The sequence below is a fragment of the Vanellus vanellus genome (genome assembly GCF_965231255.1).
Source record: "Vanellus vanellus genome assembly, chromosome: 2".
Taxonomy (NCBI): domain Eukaryota; kingdom Metazoa; phylum Chordata; class Aves; order Charadriiformes; family Charadriidae; genus Vanellus; species Vanellus vanellus.
The window spans coordinates 61589337-61617248 of NC_138906.1; the positions used below are offsets into that span (position 1 = coordinate 61589337).

General features: G+C 41.1%; 1 protein-coding gene across 2 annotated transcripts; it reads left to right on the forward strand.

The window, feature by feature from the left end:
• The first annotated feature begins 348 nt into the window (after window positions 1-348).
• On the forward strand, window positions 349-25146 carry DCLK3 (doublecortin like kinase 3). 2 transcript variants are annotated; one of them, XM_082479320.1, is made up of 5 exons: window positions 349-473; window positions 14309-16197; window positions 22773-22905; window positions 23828-23995; window positions 24856-25146. In XM_082479320.1, the coding sequence occupies exons 1-5, from the start codon at window positions 404-406 to the stop codon at window positions 25047-25049; spliced, it is 2454 nt and encodes an 817-aa protein (XP_082335446.1). In that variant the 5' UTR covers window positions 349-403; the 3' UTR covers window positions 25050-25146. The 2 variants fall into 2 exon arrangements, with proteins under 2 accessions (XP_082335446.1, XP_082335447.1); XM_082479321.1 differs by lacking the exons at window positions 22773-22905; window positions 23828-23995; window positions 24856-25146 and adding an exon at window positions 22150-22201.
• The last annotated feature ends 2766 nt before the right edge of the window (window positions 25147-27912 follow it).

A 27912-nucleotide genomic window follows, 5' to 3' on the forward strand; every position in this document is an offset into this window, starting at 1 on the left:
CTGGGCCGGGCCGGGCCGAGGAGCGGGGGGAAACGGGGACTTCTCGGTGGCCGGAGCCGAGCACGACGTGTCCGCCGGCAGCTGACAGGAGACGGTCCCGGAGTGAAAGGCGGGAAGCCGTTGTGGCGCCGGGGCGGGGGGCGGCCTGAAGGAGATGGCGGCGGGGAGGCGCCGTCCCGCGGGGCTGCCCCGGGAGTGCCGGCCGCTCCCCCGCCCGCCAGCGCCGGTGTCACCGCTGCTGTGAGCGTTAGGCGGCGGCGCCGCCTCCCCTCCGGGTCCCCTCCCTCTCAGCTGCCCTCGCTGCCGGGAGGCGGCGCGGAGACACCGCGCCTTGCGGTGAGGCGCGGTGCGGTGCCAGCAGCCCCCGGCGCCCACCTTGGACCCAACCGAACCGAACCGCGCCATGCCGGCCGCCGCGCCGCCGCCGCTCCAGCCCGCTGCGGGCTCCTGCTGCCCCTACGGCCACTGCGCGGGTGAGTGCCCCCCTTTCCCCTCATCGCCGGCAGCCCCCCTGCCCGGCAGGTGGGCGGTTGGGGAGGGTGGGATGGAGGGTGTCATTTTGGGAGGTGGAGGGGCGAGCGGGGGGCGCCGCGCCGCGGCTGTGGGGAAGGGAGGGGCGGGGGGCGCCGTGAGGCGGCTCCGGCGGCGAAACTTCCTCCCCGGGTCCTTGGGGTGTCCGCGGGGTTGTGGTGAGGGTAAAAGGGGGGGGGGGGGGGGGGAATGTGTTGGTGGCGTTTGGGCTTGAACTGGGGGTTTTGAGAGGGACGGAGGAAGGAGGGACGGATTCCCGCTTGGCGGTGGGATTGAGGCGAGGGCTTTTTTTTGGGGGGGGGGGGGGCTTTTAAAAAAGGGGGTCCCCGGAGGTGCGGAGTTGGGGTGGTTATTGCAGAGTGCGCCTTCAATTACTCGAAATTTTGATTAAAGAGAAGCCTCCCCCCCCCCCCCCCCCCCCGGCTTTGTATCGTAGTGGAAACTAATGAAGTTAATGGGGCTCTGAGCAATCTGTTCTTGTAGAAGGTGTCCCTGCCCCGGGGCAGGGGGGGGTTGGAACTAGATGATCCTTAAGGTCCTTTCCAACTTTAACCATTCCATGATTCTACGAAGGGGATTCACCACACAGGCTTCGGGAAGCGGAGTGAGAGGCTACTGCTATGGGGAGAGCAGCAGGTCTGTGCTGCTTCCCGCAGGGGTGCTGGGGGAGTTGGGGGGGGGGGGGGTCAGGCTGTCCTTCCCTTTTGCCAGGCTTGAGGGACCACCTCAGCAGCTGAGCATTGGTGGCCTCAACACGAAGTCGGTGTCGGACGTTCCGAAAGGCAGGCAACGGCGGCGGTGTCCCTGCTGCAAAGAAAAGTCGAAGAGGAGAAGTAACTTTGCGCTCTTAATAGCCGGCGTGAGCGTCGCTCGCTTGGCACCAGCGCTGGTGGGCTGCTCAGAGAGCGCTGATGCTCTGCAAGAAAAAAAGTAAATAGCGCGTGAGCTAAAGATTTTACAGGTTTTGCACAACTGTGTGTTAAAAGTCACTGAAGGGTGGTGAATTTCCCCTCAGCTGGGACATTACTGCAGCTGGAGCTAGGCGGGTTACAGGTGTGGGCTCCAAGGGTGGGAAGGGCTGTTTTGTCAGATGGGGATGCTGTGCAGTGCTGGCCAAAGCTCCCTGGGGAGGAATGCTGGTTGTGCCCTTGTGTCCGCTGACTTCTGTAGTTATATCAGTTATGTTTGTTCCTATTTAATAACAGAACAGATATTTATAGGAAAACTATGCCATAACTTTTCACTGTGCAGCGTTATTTTTCTGCCTTCCTTGGGGGACGTTCAGTGCACAGTGTCAGCAGGACTGGATGGGCCACTGTTTTGAGCTAACAGAATGGTTTTTAGGTTGTGAGATGCTGTGTTTGGAACCAACCCCATGAACCCAAACTTTTGCTACACTGTGTACTCACAGGTTTCTTTTAAAAAACAAACAAACAAACAAACTTCTCGCAACAGTGTAACAAAATTCTGGCTTCTTTCTCCCAGCATTTAGACTGTAATCTGATACTGTGTGAGGGGATAGTTTTAAAAGTTTTATCACTAAACCTGGTAGTTCATGCATGCCTTTGCTACTAGCTCTATATAGAACTGAAAATCTATGTATATGTATGTTTGCATGCAAGTCTGTCTTCCCACCTCCTTGTCTCCTGTTTCTTTAGCCCCCCTTTTTCCTCTTGTGTTTTTTTTTATATGGTCTAAACGCAGTTTTCATGCTTTGAAATGTTAAGAACGAGCACCGAGTCCCAAAACAGTCCGCAACTGAAACGAAGCTTACAAAACATATTACAGCTACTTTAAGTAGCAGAAGCGCAGTCATTACAGCAACTCTGTCACGCTCTTCTGAAGAGGTGGCTTCATTTTATATCTCAGGAAACCGTCCTGCAGCTCTCTGGATAAAACTGATACTGCAGAGTTAGAGGCTCTTTCTTGTAGTGTGATTGGTGTGGATCTCCTGAAATGACATGACTCTTTCTATGAAAATTTTTGTAGGATGTTAGGACACATCAGCTGAGAGCTAGCTTCTGGTAAATCTCCATCTGTGGTTCATTAACCTGAATTGGTTAATTGGACTTAAACTGTCAGCAAAGATAGGACAACTTCATTTTAATTCAAGATACTGACAGCTGCTCAAGCCTCTGAATCTGAGCTGTGCTAAAGTTACCTTGTCTTTATTGGTAGTTTATACTCAAGTTAATTACCGTGGGCATGCTAACCTGAGTGTTGAATGTATCTTTATCTGGTAGTGTCACTATATGCTTTGTATCTGTCTGCACTGCTGTTTTTTCTAGTCATGTTCTGCAGAGCTTCACAATTTTGGCATCTGAGGGACTTTCAGCATGTGGTGACTAAGGGAAGTTGTGTGGGATTCACTTCCCCATTTCTAAGATTACTTAGCTTAGTTTGTTTTCTGCAGAAACGTCTATAGTTTTGTAGAAATCAGGGAAGCTGGTGGTTCTTCCTTCTTTTCCAACAGCTATAGAGCGAATTGAGTTCGTTTCTGTTACTGCTTTTCCCCTTTTCCTTTGACTTGATGATTACTAAGCATTTAACGACATTTGAAATCAGTGTTATATAGATTTTCTTCTAAACATAATTAGTGCCAGAACCTTATGGTGACTCTAGCAGCCTCAGTTAGATGTAATGCAGTTCTTACTGAAGGTAATGTGAATCTTTTAATTAGCTTCAGAGCAGCTTGGATCAGAGTTGAAAATGTAGTACTTGAAAGAGGTGAAGGTGACACTTAGCTTCTTAACAGTATTTTCCAGGTATTTCTCGTTTTCAGGGTACGGGGTCTGTCCTTTTCTAGTGTTCACCCAATACTGGAAACAATGAAAAAAGGAGGGGGAGCTACTGCCTCGATTGGTTGTAATGTAAATTTGGAGTTTTGGTAATGCAAATTGTCATCTTACCTAGCAGTAGTTTGCCTTCACTGCAAATGAAAGTCAGGCACGTTTACCATCTTCCCTTTGTTGCTAGTATAGTTTACTCAGTCCAATTATTGCAAGAATGCAAAACAATTACTTATGTATTCTTAGAGGAAGCTCTCAGTAATCATTCTGAAAACACCATCTCCCACTTAATCAGTATTGCTAGCCTGTGCATATACTCCAGTTTTTCAGTTTTCTTGTCACCCCAAATAATGTAGTTAATGGAAATGCTGGGAAATGTCTAGTGGTGTGAAAATCCTGATCTTTCTGCTAGTCATCATGCTTTTAAGTCTAATTAGCACTGGCTTAGAGGTTTCCCTGAGAAGCCCATTTTCTTTTGTAAGTTCTGCAAAACAATTTATTTTGCAATGTTGACTTTAATATATGAGTTTCCTCTGAAAAAGTGCTTCTGTAATAATGGGGTTGGGAATTCTACATTTATATGCAAGTTAACCTCTCTTAAATGTGCTAAATTTCCAAAGAAAACTTTTGGGTAATTGCCCCTTTTGCAAACCAGATGGAGAATTAGACTCTGGCTGGGTCTTTCCTTTAGTTATGCAGCAAGGTTATTGGTAATAAAGGATCTGGAAGCCTAATTAAACCCTCGGTGACACCTCTGCGAGCTCTCTTATTTTCACTGGGTTTGCTCAGTTGCAACTGATTAGTCATCAAGTTGAGATTTAGGAAGCGATGCAAATAAGATCTCCCACAAGAAGAAACAGAATCCTGCTCCTTTGGCTGAAGCAACGTTGGCTAACAGGATTAAAAAGCAGTGAAAGCTTACTTCGTGGTGAAACATGAATAATTAATTTGAAATATATGGTAGTTCAGGAGTCAAGAGCATCAACGTGAAAGTGAAACTCCCTGTACACTGAGCCTTGAGAAACACACGGAAGGCTTTGCCAGATGGATCCTGGCAAATATCACAGTTGTGTAAGATGTTTTTGTTTCCCTCTGTCGGTTCTGTCCCTCTGCTGAAAGATTCTTGATGGAAGGTCCTGGACTGCAGAGCTCACTTCCCTGGTTACTGGTGCAGACCCTAAAGCTGTCAAACCGCAAAAAGCAGCCATGGCTGTTCCCAATAAAATACACAGCCTGTCATCTTTGAAAGAAATGAAATAAATGAGCAGTTTCATAATATTCTTTTTTTGGTTTTATGCAGGGTAACAACTTAAACTGAGCCTCACACCTCCAAAGGCACTGATTCATTTCACGTGCAGTCTTACATTTCACTTAGTCTTTACAGATTGTGCATCTGTATACTTCTTTAAAGGGCTTTCTTTATGCTCGCTTTTTAATTTGTTACCCTTAAAATGTCAGAAAAAAGATAACGAAAGTGGGGTTCTGCTCTTAAAAAAAAAAAAAAAAAGTAAAAATGATGGCACTTGTGACTCATTACCAGACTACATGAAATCTTTACCTTCATCTGCTGCTCTGGGGGTGATTCAGCTCAGTTTAACACTAACACATGGCAATAGCCATCTGTGTTTGCTGTAAATATTTTAATTTTTAATTACAAATGGCTTGATTTAGAAAAATCTTATGTGGTACAGTGGGGTGGCTGTGGGCCTGCAGGGGAAGGAGGTGAGCGCCTGGGAAGGTAATTTGCCGTTGCTAGGTCAGAAAAGGGAGCATAACACTGAGAGAGCAAACCAGGCTGCCCTGCAGCAGCCTGGCCCTGGCTGCTCCATCCTGGTGGAAACTGGACAGGAGAGGGCCAGGGCAGGCTGCACAGGGGCTCTGAATATTTAGTGACGGAGAAGAGGTGTGGGGGGTGGGAAAGAGGCAGGGAAAACCCTGAGTTTATCTTCTTTGACGAGAAAAAAGCGAAGGGTGGCTGCTAAATGTCATTTATCCCTTGTGGTTCTCATACAGTAAATACAGTCACATGTTGACGCGTGCTGAGCCTCCTACATGCATTTCACTGCAGGATGGCACCCACACTAGGGCTGGGGGTGACACAGAGGCACCATGCGTCCTCAGAATGGAAAAATCCAGAGCTCATCTAGCCATAGAGGTCCAATGAGGCCATCTCTCAGGCTCCTTCCCTCAGCTGAAGTTCAGCCAGCTGCAAGGTTTTCCACCCAGGCTGTTCCTCCAGACAGTCCTTCCCATCTTAGGAACACCTTTGCTACAACATCTGCCTGCTCTTTAGCTGCTCTGGTACTCTTTGCCCTCTAGGATCTCCCCTAAACTCAGAGGTCTATGTCCCAAAACTGGCAGTGAAAAGGGAGTGACAGAAATGGGCAGGGAGAAGGGATTAAGAGTCCCTTCTTTCTTTCTAGAGTGAAAAACTGGGGAAGAATGAAAATGTGAGTTTATGGGACTGAAAGATTTGGACATCTGTCGTTTCCAGTTTGCATGGCATAATGGATGTTAATTTTATTCTTTAAATAAAAAGGTTTTATTCTTAAAATAAAAAGCAGATATGTTGAAGATATGGTGTATGATGCAAAATTTTGAAGTCATTTTGCCTGCCCTTATGAGGGCAGAGAGTGGGTACAAAGGTGTGTGTCTCCCATACTCTTGCACTCTAAGAGTAGTCACTAAGGACGTTTTCTGTCCTCGCAGCTGACACTTTGCCACTCACTTAATGGGACCAGACATATTTGGCCTGGAGAAACTTTAGTTCTGTTGGTGACATGTGGGACAGAAGGAACCCAACTTGACACACAGCTGAGTTTGCAGGGCTGACAGTTAAAGGAAAAATAATGCATGAGAATTTAAGTGTGCTTGATGTGAAATTGTGAAATATAATGAACTTGGAATCCCGTCATCCTAATTTCATAGGATCTTTTAGGGCTAAAACTGTATATTTATGAGATAGAGATATTACTCTGTTTGTTTCTTTTTTAGTTTTTCTTTGGTGAACTTAGAATACTCTCTGAGCTGCTGAGCGATTTCAGTTCTCTACAAATTGGGTTAGACTGGGTCAGCGATTAATCTCCATTACACTGGTGCAAATTGGACATGGATGTGCTGGCATGAGTATGACTGGAGATGCCCATTAGGGTGCAGAAATGATGTTATAGAAATTAAACTGATTCCCTTTTTTTTTTTTTTTCATTGTGACAGTATTAAAACTATTCTTGAAAGATTCCAGCTGATAAGTGATATTTGTAACATTGAACGTGGTTTTGTTTTCCTTCTGCACCAGTAGCTAATGCAGATAAGAAGTTGTGCAAATACCATGATGAGGTGGTTTTTATATGTAATTAGATAAAATACACTTAGGTCTCTAAAATTACTTAGATTGTGCTTATTTTATTTAGTTTAATTAACCATGGTTATAATACCATATGATTTAAAATAATATCTTATTGCATAGTATATTTTATAACTGTCTTACCATCAAATGTATTCTGAACACATACGATTTGTTCAATGTATTTGTTCAATGTATTAAAAAAATGTATTTCTACGAGGCCAGGTACTTATAATCTAACATTATTCAGGTTACAAAGTCAAGCCTGTATGACTATTGATTAGCAGTGCTGTCTCCCCGACCACTGTTCCTGTGCATTAAGATATAAGCATTAATTACACTATCAGATGCTGCTTTTTTTTTCCCCAGGGTCTCTGGCTCCATCAATGCATATAATGGACAAAGCTTACTTAATGAGCATCTACTTACTGTTTACCCTGGCTGTTTGTGCCTTTCAGTGCATGCTTTTTGAACCCTGCTGTTAATACAGGCTTATTAACTTCTGGGCTTTTCTGTCATGGTTATTGCTACAGCAACAAACATGGATTAGCATCTCTGTGATATCTGTAAAGAGGGGGCATGAGCTGCATTCAGTGGGAGTCAAGGTGCAAAAAAAAAAGTCAAAAGTACTTTAATTTGGGGAGTAATGCAACTTGAGATGCCTAGGTCCTGAATTTTAGGATGACTTAGCATTATCTATGTGTTGTGTTACATTACCTTGTGTCTGAATTACCTCTTCCGGTATATTCTCTTATAGCTGTGAGCACCAAGCAGGCTTGCAGATCAGGTCTCAGGATATTGTTCTGGCCACCAGAATGTAATCCTCTCTGAGAAATCTAGATTAAGTCAATTGCTTTGAAACTCTATGGAATTGATTGAGAGAAAATCCAGTTTTTCAGGGCTTGCAACTGCTTTACGCAGAGAAACTATTCTGTATTCTTTTGCTACACATGTTTCAGCTCTTCTAATTACAGAGGTTAAGGTCTCTGTAGACAATGGATTTTTTTATGGCATGGTCCTGATTCCAGTTTATCTGTAAAGAGGATCCACTGTATCATGGAGTAGACATAGGAAAAACTATGCATTTCTAAACTATCTTGTATGTAAGAAGACAGTGAATTCAAGTAATGCTGAGACTTTAATTTTGTCCTGTCTTAATGATGACCTTGGTAATGTACTCTTAACGTAGTCACCTGTTTTTGTGTGTGTAGTTTTTCCTATTCTTTAAAAAAAAGTCAAGGTGAAATAATATGGTGACAACAAAAACGGATAGATGTCCTTTATGAAGAACTGCAAAGAAGCAGACCATGTGAGGCCAGTTCTTACTCCCAATCCCATCCCTCTGCCTCAGCATCCAGCCTGACTTTTTGATCCACTCTTATTCTCAACCTCACATTTCACTGCTTCCTTATTACAGTCTCCATCTGCTTCCACTGTCAGCAAAGTTTAAAGAAATTGCTGTCAGCCAGTATCAAAGTTCATAGGAATTGTTGTCAGACAGTGTCTAACTGTGGCCCTATTTTCTCCACTGCCTGTAATCTGTCCCATTCCCTCTTATAACTTCTTTTCTCTTATCCTCACAGTGCACTTTTTCACTAGGTTTCCTTTTTCAGTTTCAGTGTCTGGCCCTGCTACATGCTGGCTGGCTTCTGGACTGGTGATACCAGAAGAGGAATGCCCCTTCCGGTTCCCGCTCCTATTCCCAGCCCTCCTTTTCTCTCCCTGCACGTTCCAGCTACCTCTCCCAGCTCATACTGTATTGTGTCTCTCCTTGGCATTTCCCCAATCATCATCCATTTTTAATCCCTTTGCCATACCCTGTTTTATTAGAAATTTCTAATCCCATCTCTTTGCTAGGCCAATTTGTCCTCTGTAACACATGGGAGGACAGTCACCCCCTTCTCCCTAGTCCTGTTTGTCAGTCTCTGTACGTGTTTGTCTACAGGCCTAGTTTCCTTTGGTAGCAAAACCCCTGTGCTCCACGTTTTCTCCCAGTCTCCCTTCTGACAAGCCATTTCCAGTCTCCTCGGTTTCCCTTACTGACTCTCAGTCTCCGTGTGAGAAGCTCAGCCACCTTTACTCAGTCCCAAAGTTTTGATTCAACTGTTCAACTTCCACTTATTCTTATCAGAATTACTGTGACGGCTTGATAGCTGGTGGGGTTTTTGAAAGCAGCCAGACACTGACATCCCACCAAAATGGCTTGCATAATACCTCTGAGTGCCCCATTTTCAGATGTTCCTTTCCTTCGTGATCTGCTCCGTCTGCTTTTGCCTGAATTAAACAGCTTCTGCACAGAGGATCACCGTGGGATTGCCAAGAGGCTGAAGAGACAAACTGTCTTCTCAGTTCTGGTGCTTGACCCTCCTCTAGCAGTGACTAAAGTAGCTATTGCAGGGGAAAAGACATTTTTGAAGCTTGGCTTGAAGCACGCTGAGGTCCTCAAGGTCCACCATAGCTCTGAGCCATGTGAGCCTTTGGAGCTTGCTCAGGCTGGAACTAGCAGGGACTGTCGTGCTACCTTTGACACTGTCTCGATCCAGTCCTCATGAAATTTGACTTTCTTTTTCTACTCAGGATTTTATCTGGACAAAACTGACACAGTGTTGTTGCTGAAATACCCACCAGTCCTGACTCGAACAAAATCTCTGCCCTAAAAAGCTGTAAAGCACGGCCGGGGTGCAAGGATGAGCGGGAAGGAAGGAAAGAGAGGGTGCTGAACATACATGTCTTTAGAGAAAAATTCACCAGTAGTGTTTCCAGCAGTGGGTCTGTAAATAATGCCCATGTAAAATTTACTTGCTGTAAAAGGATGCCTGTGATCATATTTTGTTTCCGTGTAACTAATTTAGTACATTGAGGCGTGTCATACTACTGCTTCAGTCTTGGGCACTAACAGTGTGCGCTAGCCCTGAAAGTTGCAACATTTAATAATTTACAGCAAGAAGAGGAGATCAAGATGGCATATTTCTAGAGGATTCAGATTGCACTCTGGAGCCGACTGCTGATGCACACTGGTAACCTGTGTGAACTACATACTTGGCTGCTCTGAGTTAAGGGCCAGAGACATTCTTCACCCTCAAGTACTTTAAGATAGTTGCTGATACTTTGACATGAATTAAATGTTTTGGGTTCCAATTAAGATTAATTTTTTCCCTGTGGTCTTTGTTTTCCCCAGCAGGAATTGCTGGGGCTTAAGGAAAAACAAGACGTTTTTAGTGCTGTTCTTTCCCTTCCCATTTGAAACAGTATTTTGTTTATTCTATATCAGGACCAATATATCAAAATGACTCCTAGATACACAATTTTTGTCATGTGCAACTCTACCTGTGTGAAGAATGCTGCTAATGTCTTGAGGAGTGTTCATGGTTGCTTTTGTAAAGTTGAGGATTTCATATTGATCCAAGACCCTCTAAAGAAATTGCAGGGCTTAAATAACACCATCTTATTCACAGAAAGCAATGCCATAACTAGATCCTATTTCAGTGTTGCCTTCTGTTTTAAATTGTGTTGTAATACTGCCTGTAAAAATTTAATTCCAGTGCAACCTGTGACTTGATAGCAGAATTAGCTGCTGGGTAAACCATTCAGTTAATTACTGAAACTGTGATCTCAAGCAGGAGAGCCAAGAAGGAATGCGAGATGAGTGGAAATATTTTAATTAATGAACAAAAACTTACAGACTCGTCAAGGGAAGGGATAAGTTTTGAAGGACAAATGGCAGCAATACATTTTTAATTGCAAGAATAGGTGACCTCTGGCAAACCCCGTTACTCTGCTGTTGTAGGGAGTGTAGTCAGGCAATTCCATAAGATATATGTCGTTTGAAGCTCTGTATACATACCTTATTCAGAACTTAAGTCTTCTGAATTCACTTTAAGTCCAGAGCATGAGCCAAAACCCTACAAGGAAGAGTCTTCTAAAGGAATTTTTTTGTTTTCCTGTCTCTGCCTTCCCCCCTTACCCCCTCAGTGGAATTGACTGTGATTGTCACATATGGTTTGTGAATTGGCTTTTAAAAACAAACCACAGAAGCTGTGCTCCCTGCAGCAACCATTTTCTCTCTAGGCAGCACTTGTGCTCTGGTCAGTAGGTGCTAAACTTCTTCCTGCTACCTGTTTGAGCCCCCAAATCCCTGTTTGTCCCATCCTCTTTGCTCCTCTACGGACTTGGTGTGATCCTTTACCCTACAAGACCATCATGTCTTCATCATCTGGAGCTCCGTATCGCTCTGCGAGTCCCAGTTCTCTTTACTCTGTGCCCACGTGTGGAGCTGAGGTGGCGCACATGGTGCCCTTGAGCAGCCGTTGCTGCCTTACCCCTGCCCTTCCACAGCCACAGTCCTCGGCAGCTTCTCCCACTATGCTGTTGCCCTACAGTTTTCTGCCTCCTTAATCTTTTGCATCATCCAATATATTGATACTTGGTGATACCCAAGCATATATAGATGTGTATGCGGATAAAAATAGACAGATGCATGCAGACATCCATCCATATTAACATTTATAAGAAATATGTATATTTGGTAACCATTAGCTCTCAGTAAGACAGCGAAAGAAAAAAACACGTTTTATTCTCTGATGTATAATGTGCCAGTAGTCAGACTCATTGAAGTGTGTTCCTGATCCCACCTCCCTCTTCCTCCAGTGTGTTTCTGATCCCACCTCCCTCTTTCTCCCTCTCCCACTTGTATATAAATACGGAAACAAGATTTTGAAGCAATATAAATTGCAGCTATAGGATTTGTGTATTTGTGTGACCTTTGAAGGCTTTCTAGAAATCCTTGTTACTGCTTTAAGTGTGTGCACTTTCCTGACAGATTGAGGCTTGCTTCATGTGTATCAGTTAAAATAAATATAGCATAACTGGAAAATAACAGAAATTATGACTGAAATAGTTGTAACGGGCAATTGAAATTAATTTTTTTATTTTATGTAACATATAGGCATTGTGACCGCCACTTTGACAAAATTTGACACTTCCCCTTTACTCACAAAGCATTAGGAGATTCCTTTATGCATTGATTTAAGCATTCGTGTAACTTCCTTTTTCATCTTAGGAAAATATACAATATTATTCTTATTCCTAAAATGATTATGTATTAGCTTGTGGCAAACTGGTTTTGGCTAGAAATTAAGCTGGTTTAAAGAGCACAAAACCACATTCCTGGATTGTTCTTAATAATTACATAAAACTGCTCTTACTCCATTAGTTATAGAATTAAAAAATACACTTGGTTTCTGTTTAAAGCTTAGACAATTTAGTGAAGAAAGGAAACATTATTGATGTTTGGGTAATTGAAACAATCAACAGTGCAGCCAGGCACTTAAAATGAATGGTTTGTAGAAAGGTGTGATAATAGCAGCGTAGCTGGGAGAAATATAATCTGTGGGAAAAGTCATTATTAGTGCAGCATTATTTTTATGTTGTACAGAGATTATAAGCAGTAAAAATGTCACACGCTGTTCCCATAAGCAAGGTAATGCTTTGATGCCAGTGGGTATGCAAGAATCTGGAAATGTTGATTAAATTCAGAGCTTCGACAGTTCCTGGTAACCAACATGTTCTGGAGTTGATTTAGACTTCGGAGAACTATTATTACATCTGAATGTTTTGTTTTTATTTTTTCCCCATTCACAGTAGGCTTTATTCTGGGTGGAATGTAAATATCTGATTGCTGAAAAATCACCAGCACATATGTAGTCATCTTTTGATAACAAGAGATCATCCTTAAAAAGCAGAATGAAGACAGAAATAACTTGTACAACCACCAAGCATTAGTCACACGTAGCTCTTATATAAATGCTTACATCTTCGATCAGCGTGCAGGCAGCTGGCCGCCTTTGTGGTATTTATTTGGAAAAGAAGTATCTATCTCATTTGGCAGAGGAAGAAAATGAAGCCAAGAGTCAAGGGATGTGCTGGGGGGTGCACAGCGCTCTAGCTGGTCAGAGTATTACAACTAAGAAGTGTCTGTCATCGTACATCGAACAAAGGTGACGGCAGAGTGGAGGTCTGTTGCAGAGTCTCCTCGTGTGCTCTCCCCCCTCAACTCCTGGCCTTTTTGGATACACTATTTTTGAGGCAGAGTGAGTGAATACTGCAGCACTTGTCGTTTTCTCTTTTGTTTGTTGTTCTAGGTGAGGAGGTGCATATCGTCTTCACTCTGTTCCGCCTTGATGAAAAGGACAAATAAAAATGCATAGCTTGAAATACTGAAAATGGTTTTTCAGCAGTTGAAAACCAAAAATGTAGTAGGCTTAAGCTTGCCAGAACTCTTGAACGCATGTGTGTTAACTCTAGCACCAAGAGGAACGCTCATATGCGCAGATTTTCCTTTGTGGATTTGCCCACTGCACTGTGACTGTGTAATCATAGTAATGCATAAAAATGGGTGGGATTCTCTGGCAGATAAGCCATTTGTGTATGGGAATTTCCTTGTAATGGTTCAGTAATCGTTCTGGCTGCTTTCTTTTGCCTGGGTCCTGTTAGTTCATACATGTTGAATGTTTGTTCCCAACTGAACTGAACTATTAAATGGAGTTGGAAGCACTCAGTGATCTCATTCTGCAAGTTTATTTCTTGAGGCTGAAAAGAATTGCATTGTAATCAAGCTTTAGTCTTAATAAGGACAAGAAATTAGACTACTTTAAGAGGACATTTTTATTCTTAGCTTACTCTTGTGTTTATAGACTGGATTATTTTATAGCTTGGTTTGTCCATAACCATGTGTTACGTTTTCGGTTCTTCCTTTTCAGAATTACACGTAACGAAAGGTGGTGTTCTTTTTGGTTGGTGTTCTAAGATGGAATATTGGAGGGAAAATTGTTAATGCCCCCAGAGGATATTCAGGATTTTGTGTGATTTTACATAATTTTTATAATAAAAAAGTCAAACCAAAATATTGGAAAACTAGGACTTCAATTATCAAACAAAACTAAGATGTCCTTCCTTTAATGGAAAAAATAAATTACATTACTCTTAAATGTACTATAAAATTGCTGTAAAATTATAGGAAAAGTAATGCCTTTTTAAAAGAATCTCATTTACTTAATTTGTTAATAGAAGTCTAGAAACTAAATGAATGGTCCAGAGAAAGTGGAGATAATTATTTATAAGAATGTGAGGTTGCACACGCATAGCCATCTGGTAGCAATTATAAAACAGGAGTAATTAGTTTCTTTTACTTCATGCAATGTAATTGTGGAACTTGTTGCCACAGGGTTTACAGAGGCCAAAATTGTAATTGGGTTCAGAAAGGAATTGAGTGAGTTCATGGTAGATAGATTCATAAGAGAATGCTAAACAATCTGGATGCAGTCCTGGCACAAGTAATCCCATTTTTTTTTGAGGATTTCTGGAAGATAGGAGGATTTAGGAGAAGGACCTATTTGTTTCCAATATCATTATTATTTTAATAGCATTTCTCTGTCACAAAGTGCATTTACATTTTCTCACAAATTTGAAAACATTGTAGTTGCACATATTTGGAGTTACTCCTTAGAGGCAGTTAAAGTTCTTTATAAGCATTGAATGCACCTACCCTCACTCTCTGAGGTCACATACACTGCTATGTAGAAAACTGTTACTCAGAAAGATCTGATGATGCAAAATGAATAATATGCCTGCTCTTTGTTTGTTTTAGGGCACCGAGGCTTGTTTGAGCATTCGTCACACAATGCAAGCTCAAAAGTAAAAGAGAAAAAACTACAAGGGACTTGTCCTCCTCTTGGTCGTGGAAACTACGGAAAACCATGTTTGAGTGAAAGCAGTCATAGGTCCCCGTTTTTTAATCCCCGTAATGGTTTTCACACGATACATTCAGAGCACAGTCCTGTGAAGCCAAGGATTATTACCGTGGTGAAACCTGGCGGACGCACGCTCAGAAGGATAACCTTGCTTCTCAACAGGAGATCAGTCCAGACCTTTGAACAGCTGCTGGCTGACATTTCAGAAGCTCTGGGTTTTCCACGCTGGAAGAATGACCGTGTGAGAAAGCTTTACAATCTGAGAGGCAGAGAAATCCGAAGTGTTTCTGACTTCTTCAGGGAAGGTGATGCATTCATAGCTATGGGGAGGGAGCCCCTCACTTTGAAGAACCTGGAAGTGGTATTACAAGAACTTTATCCTGAAAATCCTTATGCTGCCGGTGCTGCCATTCAGCAGAACGAGGAACAGTCCCAAAAACTGAAGAGCAGGCTGTATGACAAGGCTTCGAAAGTGGACAGTGGCTTTGATGAGACAGAAATTGCCAAGAACTGCAGCGATGGCATGTCTCCCAAACTGGTAGCTCGACATGAAGGAAAAGGTCAAGCCAAGACAAAGCAAGAGGAAAAAATGAAAACCAAAAAAAAGTGGACTAGAGAGAGTTGGGCTGGTGAGCAAGGAGTGAAGCCTTCTAGAAAAACCCGAGAAAGCGAGAGGTACCTTAACCACGAGAGGAGTTCTGAGAAGGGATTACAAGAGAATTCGGAGGAGGTGGTGAGGTGTGAGAAGTGTGAACAGGAAAGGCAGGCGAGACAAAAATTACAAAGGGAAAGGCAGGCTGAGGCTTCATTTGAGAAAAGAGACCTGAACACAGGTGCATGTCAGAGGTACCATGTAGAAAGAAACGCAAAAATCAGGAATTGCCAAAGATCTTCAGAAACTTGTGTGGAAGGTGAGGAAGTTGGTTGGAAAGATAATGGCTGTAGGAGGATGTGGAAGTCCCTACACAGGAATGTTAATGAAGGGCTGGAGAAGCAAAAAAGGAGCATTGAGAAGGAAAGGGATGTGGAGAAACACGAAAACCATGGGAAGGAAGTAGTAAAAATCAAGAAGAATGCTGTGGAAGGGCTGCAGCTAACTCATGAAATGAAGGAAGAGAATGGAAGTAGCTGTATAATGAACCAAAGCGGTTGGCTAAAGAAAGACACTCCGAGGGATGCTGAGAAACCATCTAAAACACACAGAGAGGGAAGAGAAGGACAAAGGGCTAAAGACGAGGGTGCCAGAAGAGAGGGGAATATCACACGTAGAGAAAGTGACATGACGCGGCGAGAAAGAACAGGGGAACGCAGAGTGAATAAAGAAGAAAACAAGGCTCAGGGATTGGAAAACACAAGCCGGAGGCATGCCATTAAAAACAGAACTGATGTGGAAAAACACTATGAGATTGGCAGAACTATTGGGGATGGGAACTTTGCAGTGGTGAAGGAATGTCGCCACTGTGACTCCAATCAGATCTATGCCATGAAAATTGTTGATAAATCCAAGCTGAAGGGGAAAGAGGACATGATGGAAAGTGAAATTCTGATCATTAGGAGTCTCTCTCATCCCAATATAGTAAGCTTAATTGAAGTGTATGAGACAGAAGCTGAGATCTACCTAATCCTAGAGTATGTCCCAGGAGGGGACTTATTTGATGCAATCATAGAAAGTGTGAAGTTCACAGAGCATGATGCTGCTGTCATGATTACTGACCTGTGTGAAGCGCTGGTTTATATTCACAGCAAGAATATTGTCCACAGGGACCTCAAGCCAGAGAATCTCTTGGTAAGTATTGGCAAACGCATTGCATATGTGCAGGAACAGAACTTATATTCCTTTTAGTTATGGATCTTTGAATATTTTTAAGCAGATACTATGCAGAGATAATGTGCTGTGGCAGAACTGTTTGGAAAAATGGGTACAATTTTGAAGTAAAATTACAATTACAATTTACTTCATGTAAATTTGCTGTGCATTGCAGAAAGCAGTGCTTGCAGATAGAAATTCAAATAAAAATGACCTGGCTTTCAGGGGTAGAGAGCATTTGTATTTTTGTGGAAATCGCACCTGCTGGTGGCATCCGACTTTTAGGTATGCAAAGGTGAATTTTTTTGCATCAAGCATGCACTGAATCATAAGGCATCTTCCTCGCAGACCAAAATTTATTAAAATTGCTAATTTGGCTTATTTATTTGGTGGACTTTTTGTCCATTGCAGTCACGCATACTGCACGCTCCTGTGCTAGTCCTCTACTGTAGTGATTTCTATCTTGAGACAATTTATTTTCTTAGGAGCAGAAGTAGGTATTGAAATAATCTGATAGTAAAAATGTGAGTGTTTTGGTGAAATACAGCACTAAAGTCAGCTCAAGTACTAACTTCATGCCAAAGGGAAAAGTTCTTTTTTTTCCATCACATTTCTGAGGCTACATTCTTTGCATCCAGCACTGAAGTCAATATAGTTACTCATATGTGTGAATATGCATAGAAATGTTTGCAGTATTGACAGTTGACAAGGCACCCATTGTAGAACAGGAGCAGTAAGCAACTCTCTCTTGCTGATCGTGTGTTACACTCTTGTGCAAGGGTTCCAATTTCCTGATAGATAGATACCATATACTTGCCAGTCTCTAACAAATCGGATTTGGTTTGATGGTGGAAGATCAGAGTTAGCCAGAAAAAAGGTGATAGATGATTTAGTCCTATGTGCCATTCAGTTCTTTAAGGGAATTAATTTTGGGAAGAAATCAGTGTGGTTTTCTGGAGAAAAACAGCAGTGTAGCCTGTAGGACATGCAGAGGTTGAAAAAGGTTGGACCTGAATGGTTTGCTCCCAAACCTTTTGACTAGTCAATAGCATCTATATTAGATCTTGCTATGCATGCTGCTTAGTCTGATGAAAATCCTTGGTATGCAGTCTGTATGTAAATAAAAGATGGTGAGTGCAAGCGACTCGTTTGCAGGAAGAAGTAGGCTTGTAGGCCCTGCCTTCATGCCTTGTTTTGCTATTAGAACAAAAGTTTGCTTAGAACTGCAGGGCTTTTTCCAGAAGCTGATTTTCCATTACGAACCAGGCTCTGCTCCTTCCTATTTGCTGAAAATAAGCTAGTGCATATGAAACACCTGAGACCAGATGCTTCATTTCCCTCTGTAATGTGTAATCATTGCAGGGATTCAGGTAAGCAAAGAGAAGCAAGATACAGCTCTGTTCTGGTGGTTTTCACATTTAGTTCACAGCACTGCAAACCAGAGATTGCTGGGCAGCGGCAAAGTTGTGTAGCACTGAAATAATCACCTTGCCCATTCTGACAGTCAGAAAATATTTTTCAAGGACAGACTGGCGCCCAGCCTGTAGGTATTTGGTCATATGAGAACAGTGTTACCCAAACACTATGGGAAAGAAAATTGTACCTGTTCCAGTTTCACCTTGGTGCTAATTGGCTGTGAACCACCTGTATTAGATATCATTTACATAAATCCTTTTGAAAAGTTAGTCTGCTCAACAAACCAAATGAGTTTATAAGATCTTGATAGTGTTGGATAGCTCACATGCTATCTAATAAGCATCCCTATAAATATAGGCCATTTGAGCAAGATTCTGTTTTTCTGACATTTTAATGTGCTGCCTCTGACTCCTCAGAGTGACTGGAGCAGTAGCAGCAGAGTAAGAGGGACAGCTGCTGCTAATCTTAACGTCAGCCAGTGGTGAACAATAACCAACAGCACTGAAGCAAATTTCATGGGTTCTTCTGGTGTTGGTGGGTCAGGGGCTGGGGGCAGCCTCCTGGAGAGGAAGCACAGTGCTAGAGGTGCTGGCATCCTGCAGGGATGTCCTTCGTTGTGGGATACTTCAGATTCCTATGCTGCAGATGTTTAAGTCTGAATTATTCTCCCTAGACTTTCTTTGTACGCAGAGGACAGAAATAGATATGTACTTTCAGGCTGCTGACTTGTTTGTCCTATGTTGGGGTCTTCCTTTGGTCAGGTGAATCTTGTCCTTTCTTTTTCTTGTCAACAGTTTTTCCCTAACACTTTCCAGGAAGTGGGAAATGGAAGAGAAAAGATCTTTGGTCTGTTTTACTGAGGAAATGCATTTGTCTACAGTAAACCTGCTTTGTGTGAGAATCTAACCCTGCTCCTAATGACTTTTGAACTTACTGGGTAATTTCCATCAGAATTGACAGAGAAGCAGCAAACTGGGGAAAAAAAATATTTCCATAAGTTTCCCAAAAATAAGCAGTTCGGGAAAGAACAAAAAACGTTTCTGTCCCTACAGAGGAAAAGGTGGAAATACATTTTGGTGTCTAGTGAATTGTAAAATTACTGACACAGGAGAGAGTTGGAAACCTGGTTTAATTATTAGTTGAAACCTGGTTTAATTATTAGTTCACTGCACTACTGTTCCTCCTATGGAACTGTCCTCTAGTTATAAACTTCTGTAACAGACCACCATCGTCCTTTTTCGTTTCCCCCCTCCCTCTTTCACTGCTGTGTCTGCCCACAAAGATCAGACTACTCCCAGCATAGCTGTGAGGCAGAAGGGTGGTGACTTGCGCTACAAAACCAAAATCTGTTTAACAGCTGGTGTGAAGACAGCTGCTCCAAATCCCTCCCGTCTGCTAACAGAATCACCTCATTTAGGACTAGGTATTCAGCAAGAGAACCTTTGCTACCAAGGATGAGCAATGTGGTGTGTTTGGTCCCGCAAAAGAAGTCAGTCACTTCTTTAATGCTACTTGGAGGAGCAGAATTTGCTGTCAAGGTTTTTAGCTAAGGGACTGTTTAATTCTACAGGTGCTGGCAGTTCTTGACTTGTGAGTGAAAAATTAATTGCAGAGTGTGGTAGTGTTTTTCCAGGTTATAACTGTGGAAGACACAAAGTCACCTCCTTGTCCCCTTCTAGGGGGAAACGGGAGGGTTGTATTTGTGATTGTATACTCATCTCCTTATACACTTCCCAGACATACTAATGTGGTAGTTGTTTAACACTCAGCTTAATAAATAAATGTTATAGCTTTTTATGTGTTTGAGCCTCCCCCCGCCTCTGTCTCTCAAGTTTTCATATATGTATGAGAACCTCAAGTGTACCCTTTCCATCCTTTAACTTTTCTTTCGTGACACTGTTTGCTTATACACAGAGCGCTGTCAGAGGTTTCCCATTTGAGTTAAAATCCTGTTTAACCAGTTACCTATCAAGAGCTGTCAGTATGCTAAACCTACACAGAGAATTTTCTGTACGATTTTTCATAGAGATTCTTCTAGCTAACAGCAAGGGATGTCTGAAATCCAAATGTGTAAACAGTACTTTTTCTTTAGTGCTATCTATTTCTAATATACAAAACATCCCATGGGCTAGCTTGCTTTGACGATGTCTGTAAGAAGAATCTGTGCTACCATATATATGTGCATACAGGGAAATATTCATGCAGAAATATTCATACACAGAAATAAATCATCATCTTAAACACCCTGATGGATATCAGAAGGTAGATATGAAAACAAGAGTATGAAGTACTGGGAGTCGTCAACAGACAGGAGAAAAGGAAAAGATCAATTTATCCCTTCTTTGAAAATTAACTTGGCTTTGTATTAGTGTATTATAATCTTCTGGATGTATGGCTGGGATAGCTAGAAATTCTCAAACGATATTCTAATATTCTGCTATGGCATCTGTATTTGAGAGAGCAGTGAGCAATTCTGACTGCCTTTAGTCCAAGACTGCCACATACTGTCTTACCTTGCAGTTGAAGGACGTAAGTAGTTGTACGGCCTAAATCGGCTGTCCACAGAAAGTGCACTAAATACTGGTCTTCCTTGTCTTAACTAACTCTATAGGCAGGTAAGACAAGGCAACACTTTTAAATGGACTTTTGGAACCATTTTTTGTAGTCTTGAATGCAGAAACAGTAATAGCTGTCTTTTAGGCGTCACAATAAGGCTAACATGTACATTTAATGTTACCATTTTTGCTTTGTTCTCACCCTTTTGTGGAGCATATACTATAGATGTCAGAGGCTAGATTTCTCTTGAGCAGATTTTATGTTTCCGTGATACTGCTATGAGTAAGTAATCTGGCCTCAGGAAGGACTAAAAGCCACCTGAGAAGCTTTTGTTTCTACAGTGAAGCATATTTGCACGCTCAAGGTGATGCCAAGTGATGGAAAGGTAGACTGGAGAGTACAAAGTTGGGGTTGAAGGGAATGCTCACTATGTCCGAGCTGACTTTGAGTTGTTCTGAGCATCGTGTTAGTGAAGATGCTGAGGAGTTCTGGACTGAGGTTTTCAGGCATGCTGACAGGTGACACGCTGTCTTTGAAATGATTGTCACAAAGCTGTGAAAATATACCCACGGTTCATGCTGTTCTACCTGTTCGGCTGTCAAGTAAAATGAAAGTTCAGGTTTTTTTTTCCTGGAAGAACAGATGGTGCAGTGTTGCCACCTTGTGCTGTAATGAGATATTAGGAGTCTGGCATGCTGATAAAAGAAAAAGTACAACAGGTGTATTTTGCAAAGCAAGACATTTCCTGCTGATTTTGGGATTGGGATTAAGATCGTGTGTTCTCCACCCTCTCCACTCCCCTGCTGGTTTCTAAAAATGTATGTAAACATTTCAGTATTATTTGTACACTAGCATGCAGGGTATTAGTTGAAATTTTCTTCTATAATTTTAAAAGCTGTGTTTATACAACAGGAAAATATATTAATGCTCATATTTTCATAGTACTTGTAAAATTGAGCATTTCAATTGTGAGTTTTTGTAGCACCCCACCACTATTACCCCTTTTGTTAGAAAATAAATCCTGTGGATAGATGCTGTTCAAGAAAGTAACTGTTACCTTTGTAATTTAGTTTTCATTTTTGTCAGTTGTTATGTCCACAGTGTATCATGGCAAAAAATCATCATGAAGTTGACTAATGTAATAGAGAAAATGGCTACTGCGTTTTAGCTTTCTCCTGCAGAAGTTTTGACCGCATGGTTGTAGTAAACTTTATTTTCAGTTTCATACTGAAAAATAATTTTACTTAGAAAAACATAAAAAACCCCAAATATTTTGCTTAATCAAAACCAGAAGACTGTTTGTATTTTCTATAAAGAAGATAAAAATGGATTAGTAGGCTATAATGTATTGTTTTGTAATATAATATTTTTTCTTTAAAAAAAAAAACAAAACAAAACAAAAGAAAGAACCCAAACCTTTTTGCTTAATCAAAATTGGATGAGTGCTTACAGTTTCTATAAAGATTATGAACAGAAATTATTCAGCTGTAGTGTAGGACAGCAAATTTTGTCCCATCTGTGCCCTTAGTTTTCTTGCAATACAGACCATCTTGAATTTTTGGCTTTCTTAAGCACTGTTTGATAGCAAAGTATGAGGTGTTAAAGCATGGAATATACCTGTCGCATCATATTACAGTTTGCCTATTTAAAACCTGACTCCAGGTTTCTTTGTTGTTCTTGTAGACATTTTAGCTGCTGATTTGTTCCCCATAGTTATAAAGACAGACAATTTTTCATTTAAAGCAAACTCCTGACATTTTTTGCCTCTTAAAAATATTTGAATATCAGTCACCAGTATTAAGAATACTGATGTGTTTATTTGTACTGCTGCATTCTTCATGACTTGGGCTTTGACTATTTTGTTTCTTAATAATGTTTCATTAACTGCATTACAAAATAATGCTAGAGTCCTATACATACAAAATTAGAATGGGAAGAAGTGTTTTGATTACTTTCCAGGTGGATGTAGGAGATGGGAACGGCTGAGACGACCCATTTAGGAGAACATTCTGCATGGATCCATTTCTCCAACTACCCACATTACTATGTGATGACTGAGAGTAATTTGCAAAGAAAGTAAAGCTTTTGTTTGTTGTGGTTTATTTTTTCGTTAGACTGGTATGATGGAGATATGCTTTTCAAGTGACACTGTAAAGTCAGTAGTTTACCTGAGAATATCACATGTAAGCATAAAGATGCCCACAGCATTCTTCATTGCTTTCCCAGGGGAAAAGAAGAGTTTACTTTCCCAAGAGGAAATAATAACGTTTAATTTACTCTCAGTTATTTTTTGTCTTCCTCCTTTTCATTTCTTGGAAATTACAGTATGCCAGAGTTCATAGAGCAAAGTTTTCTTTTCCCATTGTTGCTTGTCCTCTTAAACATATGCCGCATCTTAGTATATGGGGGAAAAACTCCACTTTCTGAACACTGTTTATCAAAGTACTGTTTCCATTTCATGTTGCTTTACTTGAAGGCGCTATTATTAGAGCTTCTTCCTGTTTGTTATTAATTACTTCCTTTATCTTCTGCTGTCTTAAAATGCATGTGGACTAAATATATGTATTTTTTGTTGAGTATAGGTTCAGCATAATTCAGATAAATCTACTACACTGAAACTAGCAGATTTTGGCCTTGCAAAGCAGGTTACGAAACCCATATTTACTGTGTGTGGAACACCAACGTATGTTGCCCCCGAAATACTTGCTGAGAAGGGTGAGTGTATATATTTATAATTTGTCGTAAATCATACAATTACGCTGAACTTTCTAATGATGGAAATACTCCAGAATGTTTCAACCTACTGATATGTCTTTACAGGGTAGCAGATTGGCTAGCAGTGTAATCTGTGAAAGGAAAGGAAGGGACACCTTTTAGCTATTGATAAACACAAGCATGACATCAGTCGTGTTTGCATTATTAATGTCTATGGTAATACAACACCGATTTCCAAGCAGACAAGCCATAAAATATCATAGATGGTAATTGCCGAAGCGGGGAAATGAGCAAAAGTTCATTGTGCAACCTGAGGGTAATCAGCCCCATTTCATAACAGCCACCCAAACAACTTTCCAAGGCCCCTAATGATGCAAAAACATAGTGAATGTGTATGTTAAACTTACCTAACAAGCTAAAATATGTTTCGCTTCAGAAGACATTTGGAGATTTCATATCCAAGAAGTTTCAGTCCTGGAAACGAGTCAATTTTGTTTATGACTCAAGCAAAGCTATTTCTGTCTATTGTTCACTGAAGCTGTGTTGCACATCTCCAGTTATATCCAATTTCAATGGAAACTTGGCACTCTGCTTTTTCGAAGGGAATCTGAGGACTATTTTAGAAATATATGCTGTGTTTTCTCAATTAGTCTCCAGTTGACACTGGCCTTGTGAGGCAGTATTTGTGAAACATGTAGAAGAAGAGAGGCACTTTGTGAGAGTTGTAGCTATTAACAGGCAGAGCAGCTCAGCTTGCAAGTGTGCCGTACCAGCCGCTTATTCTTCTGCTGACTTCATCTTTTTGAGAAACTGAACAGAGCCTCTGTGTTTCTTGTAAAATAGAATGAAAAAGAAACAATTCCCTACCAGTTGTGACTTTTCTCTCTAAAACAGGACTTCTGGTTTGTCTTTTCTTCCTTAGGCTATGGGCTCGAAGTAGATATGTGGGCAGCTGGTGTGATCCTTTACATTCTGCTCTGCGGTTTTCCCCCTTTTCGCAGTCAGGACCGTGATCAAGAAGAGCTGTTTCAGATCATACAGCTGGGTCACTACGAGTTCCTTTCCCCATACTGGGACAATATTTCTGCAGGTAAGATTCAGCATGTATGCAGATCTGAGAAGCGAAGAAGTCTTTTTGTTCAGGACAGTGAGCTCAGTGAACTTGGGAATGTCTTACAGGTCTCTTTTTTGTGATTCTGTGTTTGCTTTAAATATGAATTTAGTCCTCTGGTAGTATTCACGGCTGTGAATCTGAATATTAGGTCTGATTGATTTAATGGATTGCTCCCTTTCTGAGGCAAGAGCAAGGATTTTCCTCACCTTGCTTACATGAATTATCTCTGTAGAAAAAAGGTACCAAAATAATCTACAGGATTTTGTTAGATTGTGAAGATGTACGCAAAAATCTCAATAGCTGAGAATGAAATTCTTGCTCTGCAGAACAAAGTGTGGATTTTCTATTGATATCAATGGGGTCTGCACATGGTAGTTTTTTCCTTCTTGCAGGCTAGTACAGTGTCTTTTGTGCACTCTTCAAAATCAGAGACTCTAAAACCCTTCTCTCCCTATATAGTCCTTTAAAGAAAATGCTCAACAGCATCCTGTGACTTTTGCGCTCCTTGAGGGATGAGATACCCAGTGCTAATTCCTGTGAATCTGAACACCTAGCTTGATGCCTTCAGCATGCTTTCAAGATTAAATTTCCTTCCCTTTCCCCTCTCTTTCTGAAAGGGAGAATGATATCAGTAAAAGATATGCTGGAGATTTAACATCTCCTGTCACTAGTTCTATATCCGGTTATTAAAATGTCTTCTGGGGATAGTCACAAAAGTCATTATGGTAAAAGTAATAAGAAAAAATAAGAAGGACGTTTTGTGTAGGTATAACTGTCAGCATCATCACGTCATCATCACTGTTCTCCCCTTTTTCCTTTTCTTTCTTTCATAATAGCAGCAAAAGACCTCATAACCAGGCTGTTGATAGTGGATCCCCAGAAGCGCTACACAGCACGACAGGTGCTTCAGCACCCTTGGATCAGAACAGCTGGAAAAACGAACAGCAGAAATTTGCAGAGGGAAGTGACAATAAATATTGAGCGTCATTTCCGGGCCCAGCGCCGAAAGGAAGTTGCAGATGAAACATGAAATCTCTTCAAGCTCATTTAGTCGACTTTTTATTGATTAACAAATTGTTTAAGTTTTCTTTTCTAAATGAATTGGGCCTTTAGTGTATAGCTGTTGCTGGCCATCACCATGCCTTTTTTTTGGTTCTGAGATTCTGAAGAAGGGCAGAGATCTAATTTGCATCCACCTCCCTCTAATGTTACTTGAGATTCTTTCTGTTGACAGCAGAGGGTACTAGATATTTCCTGGAGGGTATCTATTATTTTTGTTTAAATACTGATTTGGGCTTTTACATTAAAAAATGTATATCTTTTAGATGACACATGTTTGCTTCTGTGGCTGACTGTGAAATGCTTTCTCTTGTCTCTTTTTGTATGCTACCTTCCGGGAGTTTTGTGTTTATAATGTTTTCAAAATTTCTGTCTGCACACACATCCTGCACTAATTCTTTAACCTCTCTTTTCACCAATTCTTGCTAGCAATGGAGAAGGTGAAGGAACTAAAAAAAAAAAAACGTAAATATATTCTTTAGCTGTAGGATATGTTAAATAAGAAGCAAGATACTATTTATTAAGTTGTGATGGAAGAAAAATCCTTATAGACTAAATCAGATATTTTATCATATCTCCCTTGGTAACATCTTTCATTGGATGTTCTCATGGACAGGATTTCTGTTAAACTATGGTAGTGCTGTGTAGTATAGTAGTTTCATTTGTTTATGAGAAGTGGGGAGATATCATGGCTGATACCTTTTCAAGACTGTCATAATAACTTTCAAACTGCTTTTCTTCCTACTCTGGGAAGTGGGAAGCTAAGCAATTCTAAGGGAACTTTGGTTCTTCTTCCAAAGGTGTACTTATGGAACGATAACCCAAGTGTTTTTTCATACTGATTTTTTTCTTAGGAGCCATCCACGTGCATCTGTGACTCTTCCATGCTGATGGAGAAGAGAGAGCTGGGAAGCTGCTTTTGTGACTTAAATTAATCCTTACCTTCATGGTTCCCCTTTCATCGATGCACTTCACAGCTGAATTGCTTTTATACACTTTTTCAATGTAGTTTAGCAATTTTGTGGTTTGTTTTTTTTTCTTCCTTGTTGCCTTCCCTGGGGACTCTTTCTCCTTGCTTCCATGAGAATGGGCAATGGAATGAAATGACATTAAGATCCAGCTTGGGGGAAAAACAACAACTTGTTGGCTATGGAAGGGTCTCCCAAGGGAAGTGTCAGAAGCTTCATTGCATATGTTTTTTTATAATTTGATGGGATGCAGTTTTAAAGAAATCCTCGGGGGGGTGGTGGTGGTGGAGGTGGGGGGAGGAATATAGCCCTGAGAAGGGCCATGACCTAGAACAGCTTTTGAATCTCAGAATTTTTGGTTAACTAATCAAATCCAAAAAGCACTTGAGTTGTCTGTTTTATAATGCTTTGTCCATGAGTTCCATGTGCTAGCAAATATTGACGTTAAAGTATCAGTGGTATTACATTGAATTCATAGCTTGTAGAAATGAACAAGGGTGTTTTACAATTGCAGAGCTGCTGCTCTGCCTATGTATTTCATAATGAGAAATGTCTGAAGCATTTCAGAATCAGTAGAACATTTTCATAACTAAATGAACCAGCGTATCATTTTTGGTGAGTACTAATATTTTGTGTGAACTTACTGAATTACCAAAATGTGTGGGGTACTGTCATCCTGTTTCTGTTTCAACTTGTGACAGTTTTGCTGCAAGAATGGTGTATGAAAGTAGAGACATTTTGGCTCCGAAAGGAGAATTGCACTTTCAATTGAACTGGCTTATTTTTAATACATATTGGAATAAGACTTGCTGTGGAGTTCAAGAATTTGTGAAACAAACCAGTCAAATCTTTACTGTATGCCCAAGTAGTATTTATATGATAGGTCATACCTCTGCTTTAAAGGCCCTGAGTCAGGAAGACTCGCTTTTCCTGAAAGCAAAAATGGATTTAAGTGCTTTCCTGAGTTAAGGCTATGTGTAACCTCATATTTTAAATGCATTACGTGGTCTTTGAGTACTAGTAACAACTTCTCCTGTGTTAATTTAAGTCTATTTTGGATAGGAAACTGTGGAAAAATAGCTTCTGACTTGCAATATTATATTTTGTAATTATTTTATTTTTAATATAGTTGTTTAGGAATAAAGTTTGAAGTGACAAAAAGAATACTCTCTCAACAATGAATCTGACAGTTTTGAGATTGTGTTACGAGTTGCCTTTTTCACCTTTAAGAACCTGTCTACAGCCTTATTCATAGGGTGGAAGATAAAGAATTTGCTCGTTATGAATATAAAAGTATTTTTTCAAAGATTTTGTTTTTCTCTCAAGTTCTCTGGGTCCCGTGGACTGTGCTGTGTGTTGTCACAGCATTGCATCTGTAAGTACAGGCACTGCTGTGGCAGTGTTGATTTGTTGATACTGCTAATAGGCATGTGGCATTTAGGTCCTGCTTCTTCAGGTTGGAGGCTGAAAAAGCTTCCAGGTGCTTCTCAGGGTTTTTTGCCTCCTCCTTTCTCTCTCCTACTTAGATATTCCTTCTTTCCTCCCATTGCTTCCAGTATTCTTGCTCTGCCTCAGTGCTGCTCTAAGGAGTCCAGCCACTCCAGTCATTTTGGTTTAAGTTGCTTGAAGCAATGAGAACACATGATTTTGGTGAGCTCAGTCTCAAGCATCAGCCTGCTGATGTTGAAAGTTAGTAAGATTAGAGAGGACTCGAACAAACAAACAAAAAAAAAACAGCAGTGAAAATCCTTTACTGGTCTCGAAGATCTCCAGTGTCCCCTCATCTCCTACTGCCTTTTTCTCAAGCTTTTCTCTTCCCACTGTATGGCATTCAGACATGGATCTGATCTTTATGCCCGATAAGAC

Bases quoted from the DNA above. Each gene is read 5' to 3' on its own strand.
- DCLK3 (XM_082479320.1), top strand. From the start codon at position 404: ATGCCGGCCGCCGCGCCGCCGCCGCTCCAGCCCGCTGCGGGCTCCTGC. The intron at 16,198-22,772 runs GTAAGTATTGGC...TGTTGAGTATAG, and splicing joins TCAAGCCAGAGAATCTCTTG to GTTCAGCATAATTCAGATAA. The intron at 23,996-24,855 runs GTAAGATTCAGC...CTTTCATAATAG, and splicing joins CTGGGACAATATTTCTGCAG to CAGCAAAAGACCTCATAACC.